Below are 20,677 nucleotides of genomic sequence, written 5' to 3'. Positions count from 1 at the left end.
TTTTAGGGTGAACAATAATTTTGCAGTTGGTGTCTTTAAAAATGGCCAGATAATCCTCTCATGTTTTCTACAAAAATGAGAAAGTGTCAGGAATCAACTGTGTGCTAATAATAAATGTAATTGTACTAACATCTAAATATGAGAGACAGTGGTGATTTAAGAGCATGGCCTTTGGCATCAGGCAGATTTAGGTTCGAATCCCACTCACCACTTGTTCTAGGGTGAGACTGGGTAACTCAGTCTCTGAGTCTCCCCTCAGGAATCATTATACCTATCTCAACAGTGTAGTGAGGATTAAATGAGATGACTCATGTAAAACACATACTTGCACAGACAAGTAAGCACTCAATAAAGCCATTACAATCAGAGGCCCTGCTGTTTATTGGTCTCTTTCAGCCCGCCGTAGGCCTAGGGCAGGCCTGAATCCTAATGCTTCCTCGCACTATTTTATTACCATGACCAAAATTTTAAAATCCAAAGGGGCCACAGCTAGACTATTTCATTCATGCACACTTAAGATTTGGACGCCTGCCTTCAAATTAGATCCGCCCTCTGCTGCAGTTTGTCCAGTTTTCATTAAAAAAACTAGAAGACCCCCCTAAAGCAGCCTCCCAGATATCTATAGAAATCCTCAGACCCAGATTTGGATTAGGAAGGGGATGTAGTGGCATGCATGCAGCTCTGCGGAGAAGGGCCGTTAGAAGAGAAGCTGAGCACTCCATGCTCTGAATTCTGCCCTCTAGTTTCTCTCCAGATTGGGGTGGAAAGGCTGATGGCGTAAGCCCAGCGCCAAGGACAGGGTCCCAAGACTTTAGGGCCCAGCGGCATGTCTGGAAGAGAACACAGGGTAGACCGATACCCCTCCTTACAAGTCCTTTTCCTCAGACACTCCCCGGCCAAGGAAAGCCCTACCCTCCCGAGACTCTTCCAGAGAAAGCCAGCTGTCTCAAAACACCGAAAAAGAACTTAAAAACCACATCCCAGTCTCCACGGCGGCTAGACACGTCCTACGCGTGCGTAGATGTACGTGCGCGCACCCGCGCGCGTGCGTACGCATGGACTGCTGGGATGCCGCCTCTCCTCTCGGGTCTTCCAGTTTCCCGGCGTGCTTAGGGCCCGCCAAATGGGAGGGGGAGACGCAAGATGGCGGCAGCCGCGAACTCCGGCTCCAGCCTCCCGCTGTTCGACTGCCCGACCTGGTGAGTGGCGGGGCGGCCAGGGCCGGAGTGGCCTTGCTTGGACCGGCTTGGCTCGGCCTGGCAGGGCGGCTCATTTCTCGAAGCAAGCCGAACGGCTCAGAGACCCTGGAACTGATTGAGGGAGAACTGCCCGTCGGGCCGGGCGGCGTGTGGAGGAACCGGGAGCCTAGAGCCCGGGCCCAGAAACTGAGGAAACCCAGACTTGGGGGGCTCTGAGGTGCTCGCTTAGGCAGTCCCTTGGGCGATCAGCCGGTTGCCGGGGCGCTTCGGGGCCTTGGCCCCGAACTTACCTCAACTCCTGACTGAGTGCCTGGTGCTCTTGAGGAGCACCGTACCTGCCCCCCTGCTTTCTGTCCCGAGCGCGCACGAGCCCGCTTCCCGGCCCCAGCCCAAGCTCAGTGCCCCGCATCCCTCTGTCGTTTCAGCATCTCTCTTGCGGTACTTGTCTGTCTCCCGCAGACTGGAAGCGCCCTGAGGGTAGGGACGTCTCTGACCCACATCGAAGCCGGCAGGCAATAGTTGTTGGGATGAACCCCTTTCAACCCTTCTCAAGCTCTTGGTAACAATGGAGTAATTTAATTTAGTCTTTGAGCAGGGTACAAGATGAATACATTTGAATTGCCTTGCAAGGAGACCCATCCGAGGAAGAGCTGTTTCTGCTGTAGCTCATCACAGTTTTTGCATTATTTCTTTCTCTTTCCCTTTATAGTGAGCTCCTCAAGGGCAAGGGCTGCCTGATTCATCTTCCTGTTCCTAGCTCCTGGGCCTAACCAGGCACATAGTAGGAGTTCAGAAAGGATGTTGTGGATGTAACATTTAACACTCCTATCCGCGTTTTCTGTACAAAATGAGCTTTTGCCCAATACACTGCCCTTTCAACTGCGGTAGAGGAGTTGGGGCAGGATTGTGAGATGACTGTGTTGCATCTTCAGTTAGATGGATGAGGATGCATTGTGTGTGTGTGCGTGCAAATGTAGGGGCTCTGGCAAGATTGTTCTTTCTTCAAACTTAAAAGGAGCAAAGACCAGAAGCAAGTGAAAGGGTGGCCGTTTTCTGGGTCCCTCTGCATTTTTGTAGCACCCAGTTGTTTCAGTCTACAAATTGTATGCCTATTTTGGTCCCTTGCTGCATTGATTTCAGAAGTTGGACCAGGACTTAGAGTTAGAAGAGACTAATTGTGATCACCTACCATTTCCTCAGAGTCTGGTATGTATCAGGCACTGTTTGGTGTTTCGACGTTTATGTATCCCCCATGAATGGTGTTGTAAGAAATATAGAGAACAGTTCCTTAAACATGCCATTGTAGGAAGACCTGTTCAAAAGTGACAAACATCTCTTGTATTTATTGGTACCTGGTTTTATGGGCGTGCTTTTGGATTGCCCTAGCTCCCTATAATTATATACCCCTGATTTGGTCTCAAGAGCTCAGGACAGTACCCTCTGTTTATTCTGTGATGAGACTAATCTTGATCAGACCCAATCACCAACCGATTTATTCTATCTACCTTTATAGGGTATGAGTAGTAGTGGTAAATCTTAGATTCAGACTCCAAGTAACCAAACTACCCTAGCTGTAGTGCTTGGGCTCTCTGTGCTGCTTTTTCTCTGAGGTTGATATCCAGTGTTAAAATATAGGTTTCTTTGGTGCTGCTCTAAATTCAGATCCAGTAAAGTCTGTTTTAGAGCAATTGAATCACTGGGGAAGTGTCAAATGTAGAAAGGAGCTGTAATAACAGTGAAGTAGATGACATTTCTGCTTGAACATGAACTAATTATAGGCTGGTAGAAGAGCTGCATTGCTGAATGGGACGGTGATTGTAAATGGCATATACAAACTCATCCTGAAAATGCTGTTCTCACTCTTATTTTTCAGGGCAGGTAAACCCCCACCTGGTTTACATCTGGATGTAGTCAAAGGAGACAAGCTAATTGAGGTATGGAAATACTTGTCTTCCCTTTTTTTCTCGTCACACTAAACATTTTTGCCAGTGACTCACTTTTCCACCCCCTCTCCTGTGCTTTGTTTTCCACCAATGCTACTTTCGTTCATCCTGATTTTTTTTTTCCTATTAAAAGCACATGGTGATATAACACATTCAAACCTGGTATCTCCCACAGACACTCATTTTTTTTGTGACTTCTCTCACCTTCCAAATGAAGGGTTTTAATTGATCATAAGCTTATGGGTCCCTATGAAACTGGGCTTGGGGAATTCTGTCTCTCTGAGTACATGGAGTTGTGTGGAAGTTGCAAGATATGCAGTAACTGTAGAAGAAAGTGAATGATGTAGATTGCATTTCACTTTTAAGTTCCTTTTATGGTGAAAATTCAAGCCCAAGCCCTTCAGAGAAGTATAGTAAGCTAAGACGATTGCTTAGAGAATGGCATGGTGATGAAACTCATTCATTCATTCAAAACATTTATTGAATGCTTACTGTAAGCCAGTCATTGTGCTTAGCAGAGGAGGGACTACAACAATGAACAAAACAAACATGGTTTCTATCCTCAAATTATCTGGTAGGAAATACAATCACACAAAAATTACATGACTATAATGGAAAGAAGTACTATACAGGAAAAGTTTAGCAGAATTCCAGCTTTTATACAAGTCTTTAGAATGGACACCACATGGAACTTCAAGAGAACATGAATTTTGATTAGCTATTAGGTTCTGTAAGTTTTTTTAATCCTTATGGTGCCATTTACTTACCAAGAAATGGAGATTATGCCCCCTATGACCATAGAGTTGTGAGTCTCCATGTCTTAAGACAATTTTATGTTTGCTTACTTAGGTAGAATTTCGGTTCAAGGCCCCATTATTGAATGCAGTTGGTTTTCTTTGGTGTGTGTAGTAAAGATCAAGATGTTCCGTGGTTGAAAGGCATCTGAGATCTGGAGGAGACCCAGGTGTTTTGCAAAGTATTAAGGCATGAGTTGTGATGAATTCTGTTAATTCATCATGCCCTTAGCCAGTCACTGATAGAGGCATTTTGTGTTGAGTTCTTCTATCTTAGAGGTTACGAAACACCCAGATTATTCAAGGAAATAATTTAGCTAAAATGTCTGTCTTTTTTACTACAGCCTGTTCCACAGATGTAAAATATTGTTGCTAAATAGCATGAAGCTTTGAAGACAAAAAGGAATTTATTTTCGTACTAGAATTTAGTAAATCTTTAGTTTATAGTAGAAAGAAACAATGAGGCATAGCCTTAAAGCTAATATCACATTCCTTTGTGAAACAATTTATATTTTCAAAGCACTAATTTGTCAAATATCCCTCTGATGACTGGTTTCTAAGATAAGAGATGATGTTCTCTGTCAGTGCTCTTAGGTACGCTCAGTTGCCACAGTTGTCAAATTACAATCCTTAGGCGTCACTGTATTGTTTCTGAGGGGAATAGACCTAAGATGTGCTTATTTTTAAGGATTTAGGCAGCACTTGATACTAACCGGGCTATCTATATCCTAGCCTTGTGTCAAAGGCTTGTGATGTGTTGTGATAGCTGGGTTTAAGAAGTGCAATATTAAAACAAAAGCCATGAGTCTTTTAAGCCCAGTGTGTAAAGACACACTCTGAGTTATAACTCAGAGGCACAACTGAATAGTGTTACTAGCGATAGCTAGGCAAGAAATTGTGGTGTTAGTTACTATAGAAAGAGCAATGTATTATTTTGTTCACTTGGTATCGTTCAAGAATTAACACGTTTCCTTGATTCTAAGACATATTATTACCCCCATATATTTGAACGTTCCTGTAATTGAGATACTTTTTTTTTTTTTTAAGATTTTATTTATTTATTTGACAGAGAGGGAGAGAGCACAAGCAGGGGAAACGGCAGGCAGAGGGAGAGGGAGAAGCAGTCTTCACCACTGAACAGGGAGCCCAATATGGGGCTCAATCCCAGGATCCTGGGATCATGACTGAGCCAAAGGCAAACACTTAACCCACTGAGCCACCCAGGCATCCCTTGAGATACCTTTACTAATGAATGTATATCTTTTTTTTTTTTTTTTTAAAGATTTTATTTATTGGGCGCCTGGGTGGCTCAGTGGGTTAAGCCGCTGCCTTCAGCTCAGGTCATGATCTCAGGATCCTGGGATCGAGTCCCGCATCGGGCTCTCTGCTCAGCGGAGAGCCTGCTTCCCTTCCTCTCTCTCTGCCTGCCTCTCTTGTGATTTCTCTCTGTCAAATAAATAAATAAAATCTTTTAAAAAAAAAAAAAATTTAAAGATTTTATTTATTTAACAGAGAGAGATCACAAGTAGGCAGAGAGGCAGGCAGAGAGAGGGGAGGAAGCAGGCTCCCTGCAGAGCAGAGAGCCCGATGCGGGGCTCGATCTCAGGACCCTGAGATCATGACCTGAGCCGAAGGCAGCGGCTTAATCCACTGAGCCACCCAGGTGCCCAAATGTATATCTTTTTAATTTGGAGACCCTTTCTCCTTCCCCACCCCCACCCCACCAGGTTACAGGAGATAACCTGGTATCTCCTTCCCCACCTGGAGATACCAGGTTAGGTGACCAGACACCTAAATCTGGTCAGTGTTATATTAGAACCCAGGAGTGGGTGATCTTACATATTACTTCCTTGAGACCAGCCTATGGGCACTGTAGTTACCAAATTGAGGTTTTGTGCATACATAATCTCTGTGCATGTAAATATAAACGAAAAATGCTGTGAGATTTAGCCTGCATAGATAGTACCTGGAAAGAACAAGATGTTGAAATTTCAAGGATCTCTCGGTTCTAAATCAATGTTTTATTTTTAACCTAAATCTTAAAACTCGGTGGTGACGTGGGATGGTTGATTGAGCTGTCAGGCTATGGTTCAGTCTCAGTGCTCCATAGCGGTACGGACCTTGCACAGGCTCTGCCAGTAGCAGATGGGTGCTGCAGGACAGAGTTTCCCAGAGGTGACCCACATACCTAAACTAGCTTGAACCAATTGAGCCTTAAGACTAAGCTTGGAAGAGACTGGGTAAGTGATAGTTAAAAGAAAAATGAACAATGCGACCCATAGTACTTGTTCACTTCTTAAAATGTTCCTTGCCTTATGGTGCATTTTTTTTGATGTAGGTAGAGTGAAGAAAATATATAATGTAGTGGCTAAAAGAGCTTGGACTCTGAAGTAAGATGGACCTGAATCTCTAATCCAGCTTACAAATCAGTAGTATCCCCCCTTATCCATGGTTTTGCTTCCCACCATTTCAGTTACTGGCACAGCTGATCCTCCTGACATGTTGTCAGAGGTCAGTAGTGGCCTGATGCTGTGTCACAGTATCTCTGTCATTCACCTCACTTCATCTCATCACATAGACATTTTATCATCTCACATCATCACCAGAAGGGTGAGTATAGTACAATAAAATATTCTGAGAGATGCCACATTCACATTCACTTTTATTGCAGTATATTGTTACAGTTCTCTTTTATTGTTGTTGTTAATCTCTTATTGTGCCTAATTAATAAATTAAACTTTATCACAGGTATGTACGTACAGGAAAAGACACAGGATATAAGGTTTGGTGTTATAGGAGGTTTCAGGCATCTGCTGGTGGTCTTGGAATGTATACCCTGCAGATAAGGAGGCAACTGCTGTGTTTAGTTGCCTGAACTTGAATATGTTAATTACTTTCTTTTGGCTCTTCATTATCACAAAATAAGAATAAAAGTATCTGCCCCCTGCACAGAGTGGTTGTGGAGATGAAGGGACACAGCAGGAAACCTAGCACAGTGCATGGCATCGAAGTGTTGTGCAGTTGCTGCAGTATCCGTGGGGGATATATTTCTGGATTCACAAGGGGAACACTAAAGCATGGGGGAGAATTGTGGCCCACTGTGTGTTCAGTGACACAGCCAGGAATTAAATCTAAGCCTCTGGGTCCTACCTGGTACCATACTAACTTGACTGTTTCTCTACTCAGCTTCGTGCTATCTTCTCTTGGGGATTTTAGGAGGAGTGTAGTGTGAAATGTGAACTAGAGCTTAAGGAGACCTGTGTGTAAAGAAAAAACACAAACATTTTCTTGAGCGGTCAAGTTACAGACTTCTGGAACTGGGAGACGTGTAATTCATCTAGAGTCCTTCATCTATAACAATGCAGTCTACAGCCAACCAGCAAAGGCTTTACTGATTGAGGGTTAAAAGCAAGACAAGGATTGGGAGCCTGGCTGGCTCCGTTGGTGGAGCATGCCACTCTTGATCTCAGGGTCGTGAGTTCAAGCCCCACATTGGGTGTGGGGATTACTTAAATAAAGATTAAAAAAAATAAATAAAAGTAAGGATAATGTGAGTGTTCCATAAAGCTAAAATGAGCTCAGTGTCCTTTATCCTTATCCTTCCTACTTATTTGATGTTGAAATGACCTTTTATAAAATGATTATGATGATACTAATTGGTGACAGTTGTTTTTTTTTTTTTTTTTTTTTAATGTCCTTGTTTGGCAAAGTCAAAAGTTAACAGTGCTACATCAGCTCCTACTCTCCTCATAGCTTTTTTTAAATAATAGTTTGCTGGTCTGTGAAATCTCCTTTTATGGTGTTATATTGGGTCATTCTATAGTTCTGGGTTCTTTTTCGTGCCATAGCAGTGTCTAGAAACGTTCTAGAGCTCATCTCTTAGAATTGTTTCAGACAATGGCACATTGTTTACAATTGGCATTTCAGGTCATTCTCACCTGAGTTCAAATCCTAGCTCTGCTACTTAACCAGCAGGGCCACCTTGGATGAGTGACTTCATCTCTTTCCATCGGTGTTCTTGTCTTTAACAATAGAGGTGATATTGTTTCACAGAGTTGTTTTGAGAATTAGATGAGATCATGCTTAAAATGCCTAGCAGTAAATGGTCTGTCAGTCAGTGTTATCCCCATACCCTTCTAACCCAGACCTAGAAAATCTTTGCAGCATGAAGTAGTTTTATGTTTGGACATCGCAAATACTTAGAGTTAACTTAGAGTAATACTTTTCTTGGCTAATGAAGTTGGATTTAGATACCCATACCATGGTATGTAATGTAATTGTACTTCCTAAAGAGGGTTCCAAAAATACTGTGGGGCTATGGCAGCACGATTAAAATACCCATAGGTGGGGGCGCCTGGGTGGCTCAGTGGGTTAAGCCTCTGCCTTCGGCTCAGGTCATGGTCTCAGGGTCCTGGGATCGAGCCCCGCATCGGGCTCTCTGCTCAGCAGGGAGCCTGCTTCCCCCTCTCTCTCTGCCTGCCTCTCTGCCTACTTGTGATCTCTGTCTGTCAAATAAATAAATAAAATCTTAAAAAAAAAAAAAATACCCATAGGTGTTTACACCACTTTTCTTTCCTCACCAGTTGTTAATATTCATCTGAATGTAGGTTTTCTGAATAGCATTCTCATTACTTTGTAGTTATGCTTTGTACTTCTTGTTTCCTGGTTGACCTGAAATTAAGATCTAGTAAAATCTTAAATTTCCAATGGGTGGAAGACAGCCACTCTCACGGGCTACATTCGCCTAATAGATTTAAGAAAAGTTCTTTTCGTACCAACACAAGATATTTAACCACTGCATTTGGGGAGATTAATTACAATCCACCCCCCAAAAATGCTAGTATATTATTCTGAGCTTTTTATCTTGAAGAATAGTGGGAAATAATTTTGTTTTTACCATGGCAAGGAATTTTATCTACTCAAGATTCTCTGTTTACTAGATTGGAAGAATTTTTGCTGAACCCTGTTGAAACAAGATTTAAGTAATATTTAATTTAATATTTATTTAGAAACTGATTATTGATGAGAAGAAGTATTACTTATTTGGGAGAAACCCTGATTTGTGTGACTTTACCATTGACCACCAGTCTTGCTCTCGGGTCCACGCTGCCTTGGTCTACCACAAGCATCTGAAGAGAGTTTTCCTAATAGATCTCAACAGTAGTAAGTAACTCACATCCCATCCTGTTTCACACATTCCCTTTGGGGCAATGTGCAAATGCTCTTTGGGTTCTTCAGTTTTGAAATCATGTTTTATTGCTCTTCTAGGAAGAAGCTTATGTTTGGTTTTTAAATCAGCTCTTTCTTTGTGATAGCTCTCATTTTCCTGAAATAATTGATGACTAGAGAGAGAAGAGGGTTTTGGGGAATAATTTCCTGGAATGGCAAAAGGTATATACAGAGAACAAAAAAATGTACCCAGGAACCAGGGGCTCCAGGTATTCAGGTGTTTATAGGACTGCAATAAAATTGTGGTCTGGTTTAAGTAGAAGCCATGGAAAGTTACGTTAATGTATTAGAGTAGTATTGCAGGACGTTAAAAAATACTTACTTTGAGCAAAATTTAATTTTTTATAGTGGGTTCTTTATTCCAGCTGCATTTTGCTCTGACTGCTAATAATACCAATTTTAATTCCATGAGCACACTCCGAGTAAGATTTTCATCTTTGCCAAAGATAATCTCAGAAATGCACTTGAGACTTCACTGCATGGGGCTCTCAAGTTTGTTCAGTTTGCCCACATATCAATATAGTGTAAAATGTAAAGCCTTCTCCTCCTCTTCCCTTCCCTAACACACACACACACCCCAGTGTGCTTATATAATGGCCTTGGAGAGCCTTGTCTCGTAAGTACTTACTTGCAAATTTATCGCATCTTTTCTCCGTTTTGTAACATGCAGAATGCTGACATGAGAAAACACTGAGTCTCTCCAGTAGAATTTTGGCTTATCTTGGCATACATATTGCACCTGTTTCAGCCAATGTCCTTTGTTGCCCTGGGAAAACCCAAACATAACTGCTACCAGGCCAGAAGTTCTTATTTTCCTTACACTTGGGGCTGGAGAGGTCAGACCAAAGCAGTACCTGTCTTCTGCCTTGTGGGGCATGGCTGTTGCTGGGTTAGCGTCATACCTGCTGGACCCAGAATGAAGCCAAACCTATCTGGCAGCAGAGAACGGGCCATGGTCTTCGTTCTGTGGGGTAACAACAGGTCTGGAGATGCGTAAGAAATCCACTGAAGAGATTCAAGATTCAGTGAAGAGTGTCCTTTTCATTGTGACCCATGACAAGAGATGCAAAGTGGACCCAGTGCTATTTTCATTTTAAAAAGCAAAAATGATGTGCTGGGAGGAGCTACTTGCCCTTCTACAACTCAGATTGGTTTTTGTTTCTGTTTTTCTCTCTCATATTTCTGATTTGGTTATTCCCAGCACACGGCACTTTCTTGGGTCACATTCGGTTGGAACCTCACAAGCCTCAGCAGATTCCCATCGATTCCACGGTCTCGTTTGGCGCATCCACAAGGGCCTACACTCTACGTGAGAAGCCTCAGACACTGCCATCAGCTGTGAAGGGAGATGAGAAGATGGGTGGAGAGGACGATGAGCTCAAGGGCTTACTGGGGCTTCCAGAGGAGGAGACTGAGCTTGATGTAATTCTACGCCATCTACGGTGTTGTTTTGTCTTTGGGGACTCTGGTTTTTGCAGTATGTAGCTGTTCTGTGCAGCTTGAAATGCCAGTGACTTAGCATCGGGAAGTTTTCTTGAGCGCAGTAGTGGGCCTCTGCCATTTTGCCATACAGAGTGGCTAGATATGATGCACCTGGGACAGCTGTGCCGTGTGGGCTTGGTTATGTCCTGCTGGGCGTTCAGAGGAGTTCCTGTCAGACCTCATGGTAGTCTGTGCCCCATCACTGGACGTTAGAAGCCAAGGCTGGGAGTTGGACTTTTCTAGAGCTGCCCTGTCCAGTGTGGTAGCTACTAAACACATTTCTGGTCCTCAGTAGTCAACATGTGGCTAGCGACTACCATATTGAATGACAATGATATAGAACATTTCTGTTACCCAGAAAGTTCTGGTAGACAGCACAGGCTTAGAGAGACTGAAGCTTTTGTTCATTTACATTGCTTTTTTTGATACGGTTCAAAAGGCCTAAGAATCTCTGAGTAGAACTAGATTGCTTTTGGTCTTATGGACCTAGCTGCCCTGAAGGCCGTGAATTTATAGGATGTGATTTTAAAGTGCTAAAGTTGTCCTTTTCTAGAGGCTAGCCGCAGTGGTTTATGATGCAGCTGTTGTCCTTAACATGTCCGTCACTGCACTGGTGTGACCGGTCTATTCACGTGGACCAAATGCCAGCATGTCCTCAGCCATCCTCATGCATTTACCTCTTGTTCATCAGGGCAGTTTCCTGGCCCTTAGGAAAAAAAGCACAGCAAAAATCTTATCATTTAGAAGTTATTTGTTCTAAAAAAGTAACCTCGTAGCCGGGTACCTTGCTGAGAGTCACTCTTGCCCATCTCTCCTCCAGGTTGCTTCCCTGTTTTCCTGTCTTTTAAGTTTAGTTTCTTAGGTCTGCCCTGGGTGTTCCTTCTCAAGACTTTTGGAGCGTCTCAGACTGCAGTGCAGATTGGAATAAGTCCAGGGAATTGGGAAGAGGCAGGCAGCAGTGCTGAGGCCAAGTTAATCATTGAAATAGATGGGTGGTTATGAATAGAAATGGGGCTATAGGCAGGGCCGGGTTGCGACAAACTATTACTGCCAAATATTAAGTGCTCTGGCCCTGTCCTTCTGAGCTTCAGTGGGGAGAGCTGCTGGGAAAGATGCTGTCAGTTGCCCTCTCTGATCTCTGTTTCATTACTTTAAGGCAATTCGTAGAGTTCCTCCCAGTCACGTTCTTTAATTCTCAGCATGAAGACATGATAGTCTTTCCCCCCCGCAAACAGAACCTCACCTCAGGGATATTTGCACAGATGAACTGTTCTCAACTCAAGGTTCTTCACCTCGTTTTGACCATCACTGCCCCACTAGTCAGGATGTTCCATCTTTTGTCGAAAGAGGCTTGTTAATAGTAGCAGTCTAAGGCCAGTAATGAGTTTTTTCTGAATACAAAAAGAGAAACTTTTTTCCTGGAGAAGTTAATGTTCGCTCCTAAAGCCTTCTTGCCCTTTATTTAGCTCTATATTCTTCAGATTCCCTGTGTACTGACTCCTGTCTGTCTTGTGTGAACCCTGGCCTAGAACCTGACAGAGTTCAACACTGCCCACAACAAGCGGATTTCCACCCTGACCATTGAGGAGGGGAATCTTGACATTCAGAGACCAAAGAGGAAGAGGAAGAATTCGCGGGTGACTTTCAGTGAGGATGATGAAATCATCAACCCAGGTGAGGTGTCTTCCTAGCTTCTTCCGATGACAAAGCTGTGACTTCAGAGAATAGTATGCACAATGTGTAGGCTGGTTGTAATGTTTCTCAACAAGGTATAGGATAACCAGGAATGAGAATTCTTACAGGTCACTGATGGTGTGCGCTCCAGCCCTCTAGCATCATGCAGTTGCAGTGTGAGAGAAACAGCGGAAGGGCATATGGAATTCCGTAAACAGAGCCAGGCTCTAATTCCCACCTGCTGATCCAGTAGGTCGGTGTCACAGTGGAGGCTGAAGTAGAGTTGTTTGTTGTGTTTTATCTCAGAGTAGAGGATAACTTTCTTTGTGGAATTCTGAGTGTGAGTAGTAACTGGAAGATTGGAAAGCCTTCTGCTGCCACCATAAGGTGCACTAAAGACTTGCTTCTCTGTAAGGAAGTAATGTGTAGAGAGTTTGTATGGCAATGTCAGCAAGATGAGAGCATCTTGTTTATGGGAAGGCCACCACTTCTACCAGTTTGTTCCATCATTCAACATCCATTTCTTGGGCTCACATTGTACGTCAGGTACCTGGTAGATAGATGACATCGAGCCAGGAGGTATCGTTTGTATGATGAGGTTGAATTTGAGATTCTGAAAACCTTGTTAGAAATCAGTCTCAGTGGATAGAAACAAGGATCCCAAACTAATAAGTTGCTTTTACTTCCCAAAGGAAATACAGTGAGAATAACTTTCAGGTCTTGCATTTAGGTTCAGAAATACCAGTTATTTCAATGGAGAGGATCCATCCCAGTGACAGCTCATGAAAAAGATCTAGGGAGTTCATTTGATTGAATGAGTCATCGGGGCATCGGGAAACTAAGCAAGTGCTTAGTTCACAGAAGACAGTAACCCCACTCATCTGCATTCTGAGCAGAACTCACCCAGACAGGTTACCAAATGCAAGCACAGCCTCAACCCTCGAATGTGTTGTATAGATCCTGAGGGAGAAGGAGACGCAGAGCTATGGAAGACCATCCCCCAAATGCTGGGAATGGGGGGATCCATGCTTGAGGAGCTACGGCAGCCGTTGGATATTTGCGGGGCTGACCTTAGGAAGGAAGGAGTAGGCAAACCTAGAGCCAGTGAATAGTAAGTATTTGGCTCAGCATAAAAAGAAATAACAAATCCTTCTTAAATTTAGAAGAATCAAAAAGAGCCATATGAAAGATCCAGGCATCCATTTGGTGTGTGAAGTAGAGGGTTACTATCCAAGCAGTGGGTGCCCAGTGGAAGTGTTCAGGCAGGGGCTGAGTACCAGTTGGGAAAACTTACTTCTGGGCCCCAGAACCTATTGAATAAGAATTCCTAGGGATTGGACCTAGAAATTTTATAGTTTTAAACAAGCTCTTTTTTGTACTGATGAACAGCCAGCAATTTGGGAATCACTGGACTAGTCAGTCTTTTTTTTTTTTTTTTTTTAATATTTTATTTATTTGACAGATCACAAGCAGGCAGAGAGGCAGGTAGAGAGAGAATGGGAAGCAGGCTCTCCGCTGAGTAGAGGGCCTGACATGGGGCTCGATCCCAGGACCCTGAGACCATGACCCGAGCCAAAGGCAGAGGCTTAACCCACTGAGCCACCCAGGTGCCCCTGGACTAGTCAGTCTTTTAAATCCCCTTTAGAACTCAGGGTCTGGTCTGCTCTGTTTTTCTCCTTGAAAATTATTGCCCTGGGGCACCTGGGTGGCTCAGTGGGTTAAGCCTCTGCCTTCAGCCCAGGTCACAATCTCGGGGTCCTGGGATTGAGCCCCGCATCGGGCTCTCTGCTCAGCAGGGAGCCTGCTTCCCCTCTGTCTATGCCTGCCTCTCTGCCTACTTGTAATCTCTCTATCAAATAAATAAATAAAATCTTAAAAAAAAAAAAGAAAATTATTGCCCTGAGGAGCACCTGAGTGACTCAGTCAGTTAAGCATCTCATTCTCGGATTTGGCTCAGGTTGTGTTCTCAGGATTGTGGGATCAAGCCCCTTGTTGGGCTCTGTGCTGAGCATGGAGTCTGCTGAAGTTTCTTTCTCTGTCTCTCTGTCTGCCCTTCCCCTCGTATGCTTATACTGTCACTCCCTCTTCCTCAAATAAATAAATCGTTTTTAAAAATTAAAAAAAAAAAACATTTCCGTGGAGTGAAATGTATATTCAGACAGAGCCCAGCATAACGGTTAAGAGGACCTGGGTTTGAAATGGACCTCTTCACTTAGTATAAGCTCTGTGACCTTGACCAAGTGACATAATAGATATCAGCCTCACAGGATTGGTAGGGAGGCTGAATGATTAATCTGTGTATAAATATTTTAGATCAGCGCTCAGCACTTAGTAAGCCACTGACAAATGTTAGCCATGACCCCACTGTCATCAAGCCCTGCTTTTGCTCTTTATCCATGCCACCGTTCCTGTACCAGAAGTAGACGTAGTAGCAGAGAGCTTCGAGGAGCAGAGATGTCATGGAATGGGTGTATCCTCTTCCTTGGAGTGGAGTGGCTAGAGATGAGGAGAGGGTGAGAGGCCCTGGCACTGTTCAGCCAGTGCAGCACAGGACGGGGTCCCCCACAAAGTGAGCCTGCCCCTCTGCAGGCCTGTTGCACATGTGGGGTGCATACCCCATGAGCCAGCCCAAGTTGCTCTTCTGCTTCATGTTGCCTGCCTTGCTGAAGGGATGGTTGGAACAGGGCTCCTATGGGGATGAGGAAAAAGGTAAGGAAGAATGCTTTTCTTAGAAACCTTGTCTCTTTCCTAATGAGGCTGGATGTCTTTCCTTCTTTACTCTATATAGAAGTCGTTCATTTTTTCGTTCACTGAGCAAAGACTGGTTGTGAACACAATTTCAGGGTCTCTTGTTTGGAGGCACCGTATTTGTGAAAAACCAGACTTATTAAATAAACCAGGGATTAATTACTCAAATACTGAATCTGTTCAAAGGGATTCATCGGAATGTTTCTTTGAATAGCAGACACCCTCCTTGCATTTAAAATAAGCTGTACAGCCCCTATTAGGGAAACAGTTCCTTCCCCACCCATATATTAAGACAAAGGGCACATGGAGTCATTTTTCAGTAATGATAGTAAGTGTGCCCGCCTTTTTCCACACCCTCAGCCTTTAGCGAGAAAGGTCCTGTTTATCCAAGGTGATCCAGGCCAGTCGTCCCCTGTGTGCTCCAGGAACACTATCTTGCACCCCTCTGTTATATTGTAGCTTATGTTTTTCAGCTGTGAACTTCTTAAAGGTGGGACAGTATCTTGCTCTTTATTTCTATGCTTGGTGTCCAGTAAATGAGGCATGAGAGAGTTACTGCAGGCATGTCCCTTCCTTGGTCTTAGCACTTTCTTCCTGCAGTGAATGAGGCTAGAGCCAATAGCGTGTGTATACCGTGTGAAAAGGGGGCTGCTCGCCACCCTGCCTGAACACTGGGCTTCAACTCCTTTAGTAAGTCTTGATTGTATACAGTTGTTCAGGTCACAAGGCCGGGTTAACTTGGAAGCCCTGAGCCTGAATCCTATTTCTGGTGTTTGCTAAGAGCAGGCACTGGCAAGGTACGTGGTGTGTGATCCCTTCCCATATGTCACGTGTCATTGTGTTATCACTAGCATGGGGTTGATGAAATCTGCTCTTCCGTTTCTCCCTTCAAAGAGGGACGTATATGGAATGGAAAAGAACTTGGGAAAGGCAGTAAAGTGCAGTGGTCCAAAGCCCAGGCCTGTTTCTGACTGCTTGGACGCGAACTCTGGTCCCTCCACTCCCCAGCAGGGTGACTGGACCAGGCGCTTCACCCCTGCAGGCCCAAGCATGTCTGTTAAATGGTGCTAAATGGTAGTGCCCGCCTCGTGGGGTTGTGAGGGTTTAACACAGTGCCAGCACTGAGTAAGCACTTGAAGTGTTCACTGCATTTTACTGTTTTGATACAAGTTGCGATTACTTTGTTTGCAGTGGGTCCTGTTCCCTTAATCTTTCCAGCAGAGCATCACACTAACCCAATCTTGTGTCTCCTGCAGAGGATGTGGATCCCTCAGTCGGTCGCTTCCGGAACATGGTGCAGACTGCAGTGGTCCCAGTCAAGGTAGGAAGCGTGTTGTAACGGTATTTGAAATGCCATACAGTCTGGTTTAAAAAACCCATTCTTTTATGTGTAGGTAAGTGTTCATTGTGTGCTTAATTTTAAAACACATTCTTTGCTTTTCATCATGTGGAAATATTTTCATTCCACCTGAATCTAGGGGATCCTGGAGTGCCATAGAAAGACCGCAGGTGACTGGCCAGCTTGATGCTGCGTGTAAATTGTGGTACACTGGGAGTCTGTAAGTTTACCTCCCAGCAGGATGCAGAGAGACCCACCTTTCTTTAGCCTTGCCCTTCTGACTCCAAGTAAGCTAATCGGCGAGGAAGAGGCATTGTTGCATTTCTGCGTGGCCTCTCCAGCTTTGGCCATGCCTTTGTTTTGTTATTGGGAATGGCGTGGATAGGAAAGACAGCCCAGATGTGGATTAGGCTGAAAGGTCGGATATGTTGAAGAGCCAGGAGATAGAAGTTACAGAGATGGTCTCATTGCTCAACACGTGGAGGAACTATGTGACCGCTCGGACTGTCCAAAGAGAGCAGATGGCCCCTTGAAGTAGTGAGATCCCTGTGAATTAGAGATGTTCAAGAAGTGATTGGAAGATGGTCGCAGGTGTGACAGAAAGTTTTATCTAAAAAAAAGGCTTTAGGGGCAACTGGATGGCCCAGTCGGTTAAGCGTCTGCCTTCGGCTCAGGTCGTGATCCCAGGGTCCAGGGATTGAGACCCACATTGGCCTCTCTGCTCATCGGAGAGTCTGCTTCTCCTTCTCTCACTCCCTCTGCTTGTGCTTGCACTTTCTCTTGCTCTCTCTCAAAGAAAATCTTTTTTAAAAAAAAGATCTTTAGGGGCACCTGGGTGGCTCAGTCAGTTCCAGAACTAAGTGTCCAGCTCTTGATCTCAGCTCAGGTCTTGATCTCACGATTGGTTGTGAGTTCAAGCCCTGAGTTGGGTTCCATGTTGGGTGTTGAGCCCGCTTTAAAAAAAAAAAAATCTTGGGGCACCAAGGTGGCTTAGTTGGTTGGGCATCTGCCTTTGGCTCAGGTCATGATCCCAGTGTCCTGGCTGAGCGGGGAATCTGCTTCTCCCTATCCCTCTGCCTGCTCCCCCTCCTTGTGCGTGCACACTCTGTCTCTCTCTCGGTGTCAAATAAATAAAATCTTTAAAAAATAAAAAATCTTCAGGGCGCCTGGGTGGCTCAGTGGGTTAAAGCCTCTGCCTTCAGCTCAGGTCATGATCCCAGGGTCCTGGGATCGAACCCCACATCGGGCTCTCTGCTCAGCGGGGAGCCTGCTTCCCCCTCTCTCTCTCTGCCTACCTCTCTGCCTACTTGTGATCTCTGTCAAATAAATAAATTAAATATTTAAAAAAAATAAAAAATCTTCAGACTACAGTAGACTACACTGATTACCTATGTCAAGTTTTTGGTTAGTCTTTTTTAATCCAAAAGGGGTAGAGGTTTGAGGGGGATCTTTCGTGAATGTTCATAAATGTGAAAAAGTACTAGAGGGAATGTTTCTCTGCATCTCCATAGCATTTATGTCACATTTCTCCTAGAGCTCTTTTCTCTCTTTTTGCTTCTTCCTTTGGAGTGTTCTCTTACCATTCCAGTATAAAACCAGGGACTCCTGGTTTTATAAGAGTACTTTTGATTGTGGCTCAGGTCATGATCTTAGGGCTGTGGAATTGAGCCCTGCGTCCGGCTCTGTGCAGGCATGGAGCCTGCTTAAGATTCTCCCTCCCCTGCTAACAAAAAAATACAAAACCAGCAAGGGGCACCTGGCTGACTCAGTCAATAGAGCATGTGACTCAATCTTGGGGTTGTGAGTTTTCAGTCCCACTTTGGGTGCAGAGATTACTTAAAAAAAAAAAGGCATAAAACCAGTAGATATTTTTACTTCTTTGTCAGTTTTGTTATAATTTACATACAATAAAATACACACATTTTAAGTGTATAGTTTGAGTTTTGACAAATGTGTGCACATGGGTAGCCACCATTATTCTAATTACATAGATTAGAAACCCCAGAAAGTTCCCTTATGTCCCCCTTGCTGTCAGTTCCCCTCACTCACAGCCCCAGGCACGCAGTAGACTACTTTCCATCACTACAGATTTGTTTTGCTCTCAGAGTAATGTTCAGAAATCGGGCTGTCAGTATGAAGATATTAGCTTTTTACTTAAATTCTTATTACTGCCTAATAACACTGCTGCTTCCTAAAAGGGTATTTTAACATCAGAAGAGAGGAAGGCTATGACTGTAGGAAAAAGAGTAGTCACTTAAACTGGATAGGTTTGCTTTATGAAAAGCTCACACATTGTCCTCATTTTTCTCAGCGTGATGTAGGATGGTGAACGCTTTGTGGGCAGTGGTGTTCGGGAGCCATCGTGTTAGACAATGACCGTCTGGTCTCTTCAAATCCTGAGACTTTAGGACAGTGAAATAGGTTGTCTGGGAAACAAAACAAGCTAAAAGGTTGGGGGCCTTCTCCCTGTGTTCTAGGGCTGGAATAGAAAAGGCTAACTAACACGCTCTTGTGCCTCACGTCTTGCTTCCTCTGTTCCTTATGAACCACAGAAGAAGCGGGTGGAAGGCCCTGGCTCCCTGGGCCTGGAGGAGTCGGGGAGCAGGCGCATGCAGAACTTTGCCTTCAGTGGAGGACTCTACGGGGGCCTGCCCCCCACGCACAGTGAAGCCGGCTCCCAGCCACACGGCATCCACGGGACAGCACTCATCGGTGGCTTGCCCATGCCATACCCGAACCTCGCCCCTGACGTGGACTTGACTCCCGTCGTGCCGTCAGCAGTGAACATGAACCCTGCACCCAACCCTGCGGTCTATAACCCCGAAGCCGTCAATGAACCCAAGAAGAAGAAATATGCAAAAGAGGCTTGGCCGGGCAAGAAGCCCACACCTTCCTTACTGATTTGATATTTTTGGTCATGGAGAAGGGTGGGGTTGGGTGGGAATTGGGTGGAAGGGTGAGGGGGGAGCTAATGAACTAGGGAGAAAACTTTCCATGTGTGCGGTCTCGTCTTTCAGAATGTCTCCTGGGGCCCTAACCATGTACTATTAAAGCTGGGGAGTAGCCCATAAAGACCTGTCTTCAGAACACTTCGAGTGTACAGCAGTGTTTCATATTTCCTGCCAAGTAGGCTGCCCTGGCTCTTTCCCAGGCCTTCCATCACCTCCTTTTTCTGTTCTTCCTCGTTTTAGGGTCATTTTTGATTTAAAGTCATGTACCCTTAGGGGAGACTCCAGGCCCTCGGGTGGGATCTCGAGCCATGGCGCTGGCAGCGGCATCAGCAGCCTGTGGGTCCAGTAGCCTGATTTCTGTTGACTTTCTTTGCAAGTCCCAGATAGCAAAGGGGTTGCCATGGATCCCAGATCGATCAGAAGGGGCTTTAGAATTCTTCAGTTAAGCTAAGGTTTCAACTCAGAAATGTTTGCCTAGGTCACTGGTTTTGAGGTCCAATAGTTAGGCTTTTTTCTCTTTTGTCCTTTCTGTTGGAATGAGAACATTTTGATTTTCCTTCATCTGTGACCAGTGCCATAGACACGGATGGGTAGTTAAACTTACAGTGTTGTTGGAATTTTACCTGTTTCTCTCGTCACACCTGAGTGCTCTACTTCCCAAAGTTTCTCGTTTGATTCCAGAGTACTGTCCTCTACTTGCTAAAGCCTTGCTTTCCTTTTCAAGTGTGTTGTGAAGGTAATTTTTTAAGGATATGACCAGTCAGAGCAGCAATTCCATTAAAAAGGAAAAGATTACTTTGCAAATAACTGATGTCTTTAAGAGGACATTTTAAAATGTTGGTTCAGCGGCTCTCCCCTCCTTCACTGAGAGCTCTCATAATCCAGAGCTCCAGGACTGGGCCCAGCTAACAAACCTAGGAGACGAAGGTAGCAAACAGTGATACGAGCTTTGTACAGAGATTTGTACATTTGTGTAATAGGCCTTTTCACGCTTTATGTGTAGCTTTTTACCTGTAACCTTTATTACATTGTAAATTAAACGTACCTTTTGTCATTCGTGCTGGCCGTGATTGCGTCGCCGTCAGGATTCTGGCTGCTGTCGGAGCAGCAGAGGTACGGTGGATGGGCTTGGGAGGCGCTGCTCTGGCCCTGTTTTATGACCACAAATAAAGATGCCCCCTGCCGAAATTCTCATTAGAGATTCCAGTTCCCCGACTGGAGCCTCACTGAGCAAAGTGGGGTAAGAGGTGTCTGCTGCCCTTCTTCGGGAGGCAGAATTGCGCGACAGACGCGGGGACACCCGGCCTCAGGCCACAGG

The 20,677-nt window shown here is 44.6% G+C and overlaps 1 protein-coding gene and 1 non-coding gene across 2 annotated transcripts; both read left to right on the top strand.

Moving 5' to 3' along the window:
• The first annotated feature begins 1,062 nt into the window (after positions 1-1,062).
• Positions 1,063-20,415, top strand: PPP1R8 (protein phosphatase 1 regulatory subunit 8). The gene is made up of 7 exons (XM_046025740.1): positions 1,063-1,199; positions 3,073-3,133; positions 8,946-9,099; positions 10,367-10,587; positions 12,177-12,321; positions 16,326-16,390; positions 18,961-20,415. Exons 1-7 carry the CDS (start codon positions 1,144-1,146, stop codon positions 19,312-19,314), a joined length of 1,056 nt encoding a protein of 351 aa, XP_045881696.1. The 5' UTR covers positions 1,063-1,143; the 3' UTR covers positions 19,315-20,415.
• On the top strand, positions 4,633-4,798 carry LOC123928840. The gene has a single exon (XR_006815828.1). It is a non-coding gene; the product is annotated as a small Cajal body-specific RNA 1 (non-coding RNA).
• Positions 20,416-20,677: the final 262 nt, after the last annotated feature.

This window comes from Meles meles, chromosome 1 (assembly GCF_922984935.1).
Source record: "Meles meles chromosome 1, mMelMel3.1 paternal haplotype, whole genome shotgun sequence".
Classification (NCBI taxonomy): Eukaryota; Metazoa; Chordata; class Mammalia; order Carnivora; family Mustelidae; genus Meles; species Meles meles.
This window is presented reverse-complemented; position numbering and strand designations above follow the sequence as displayed.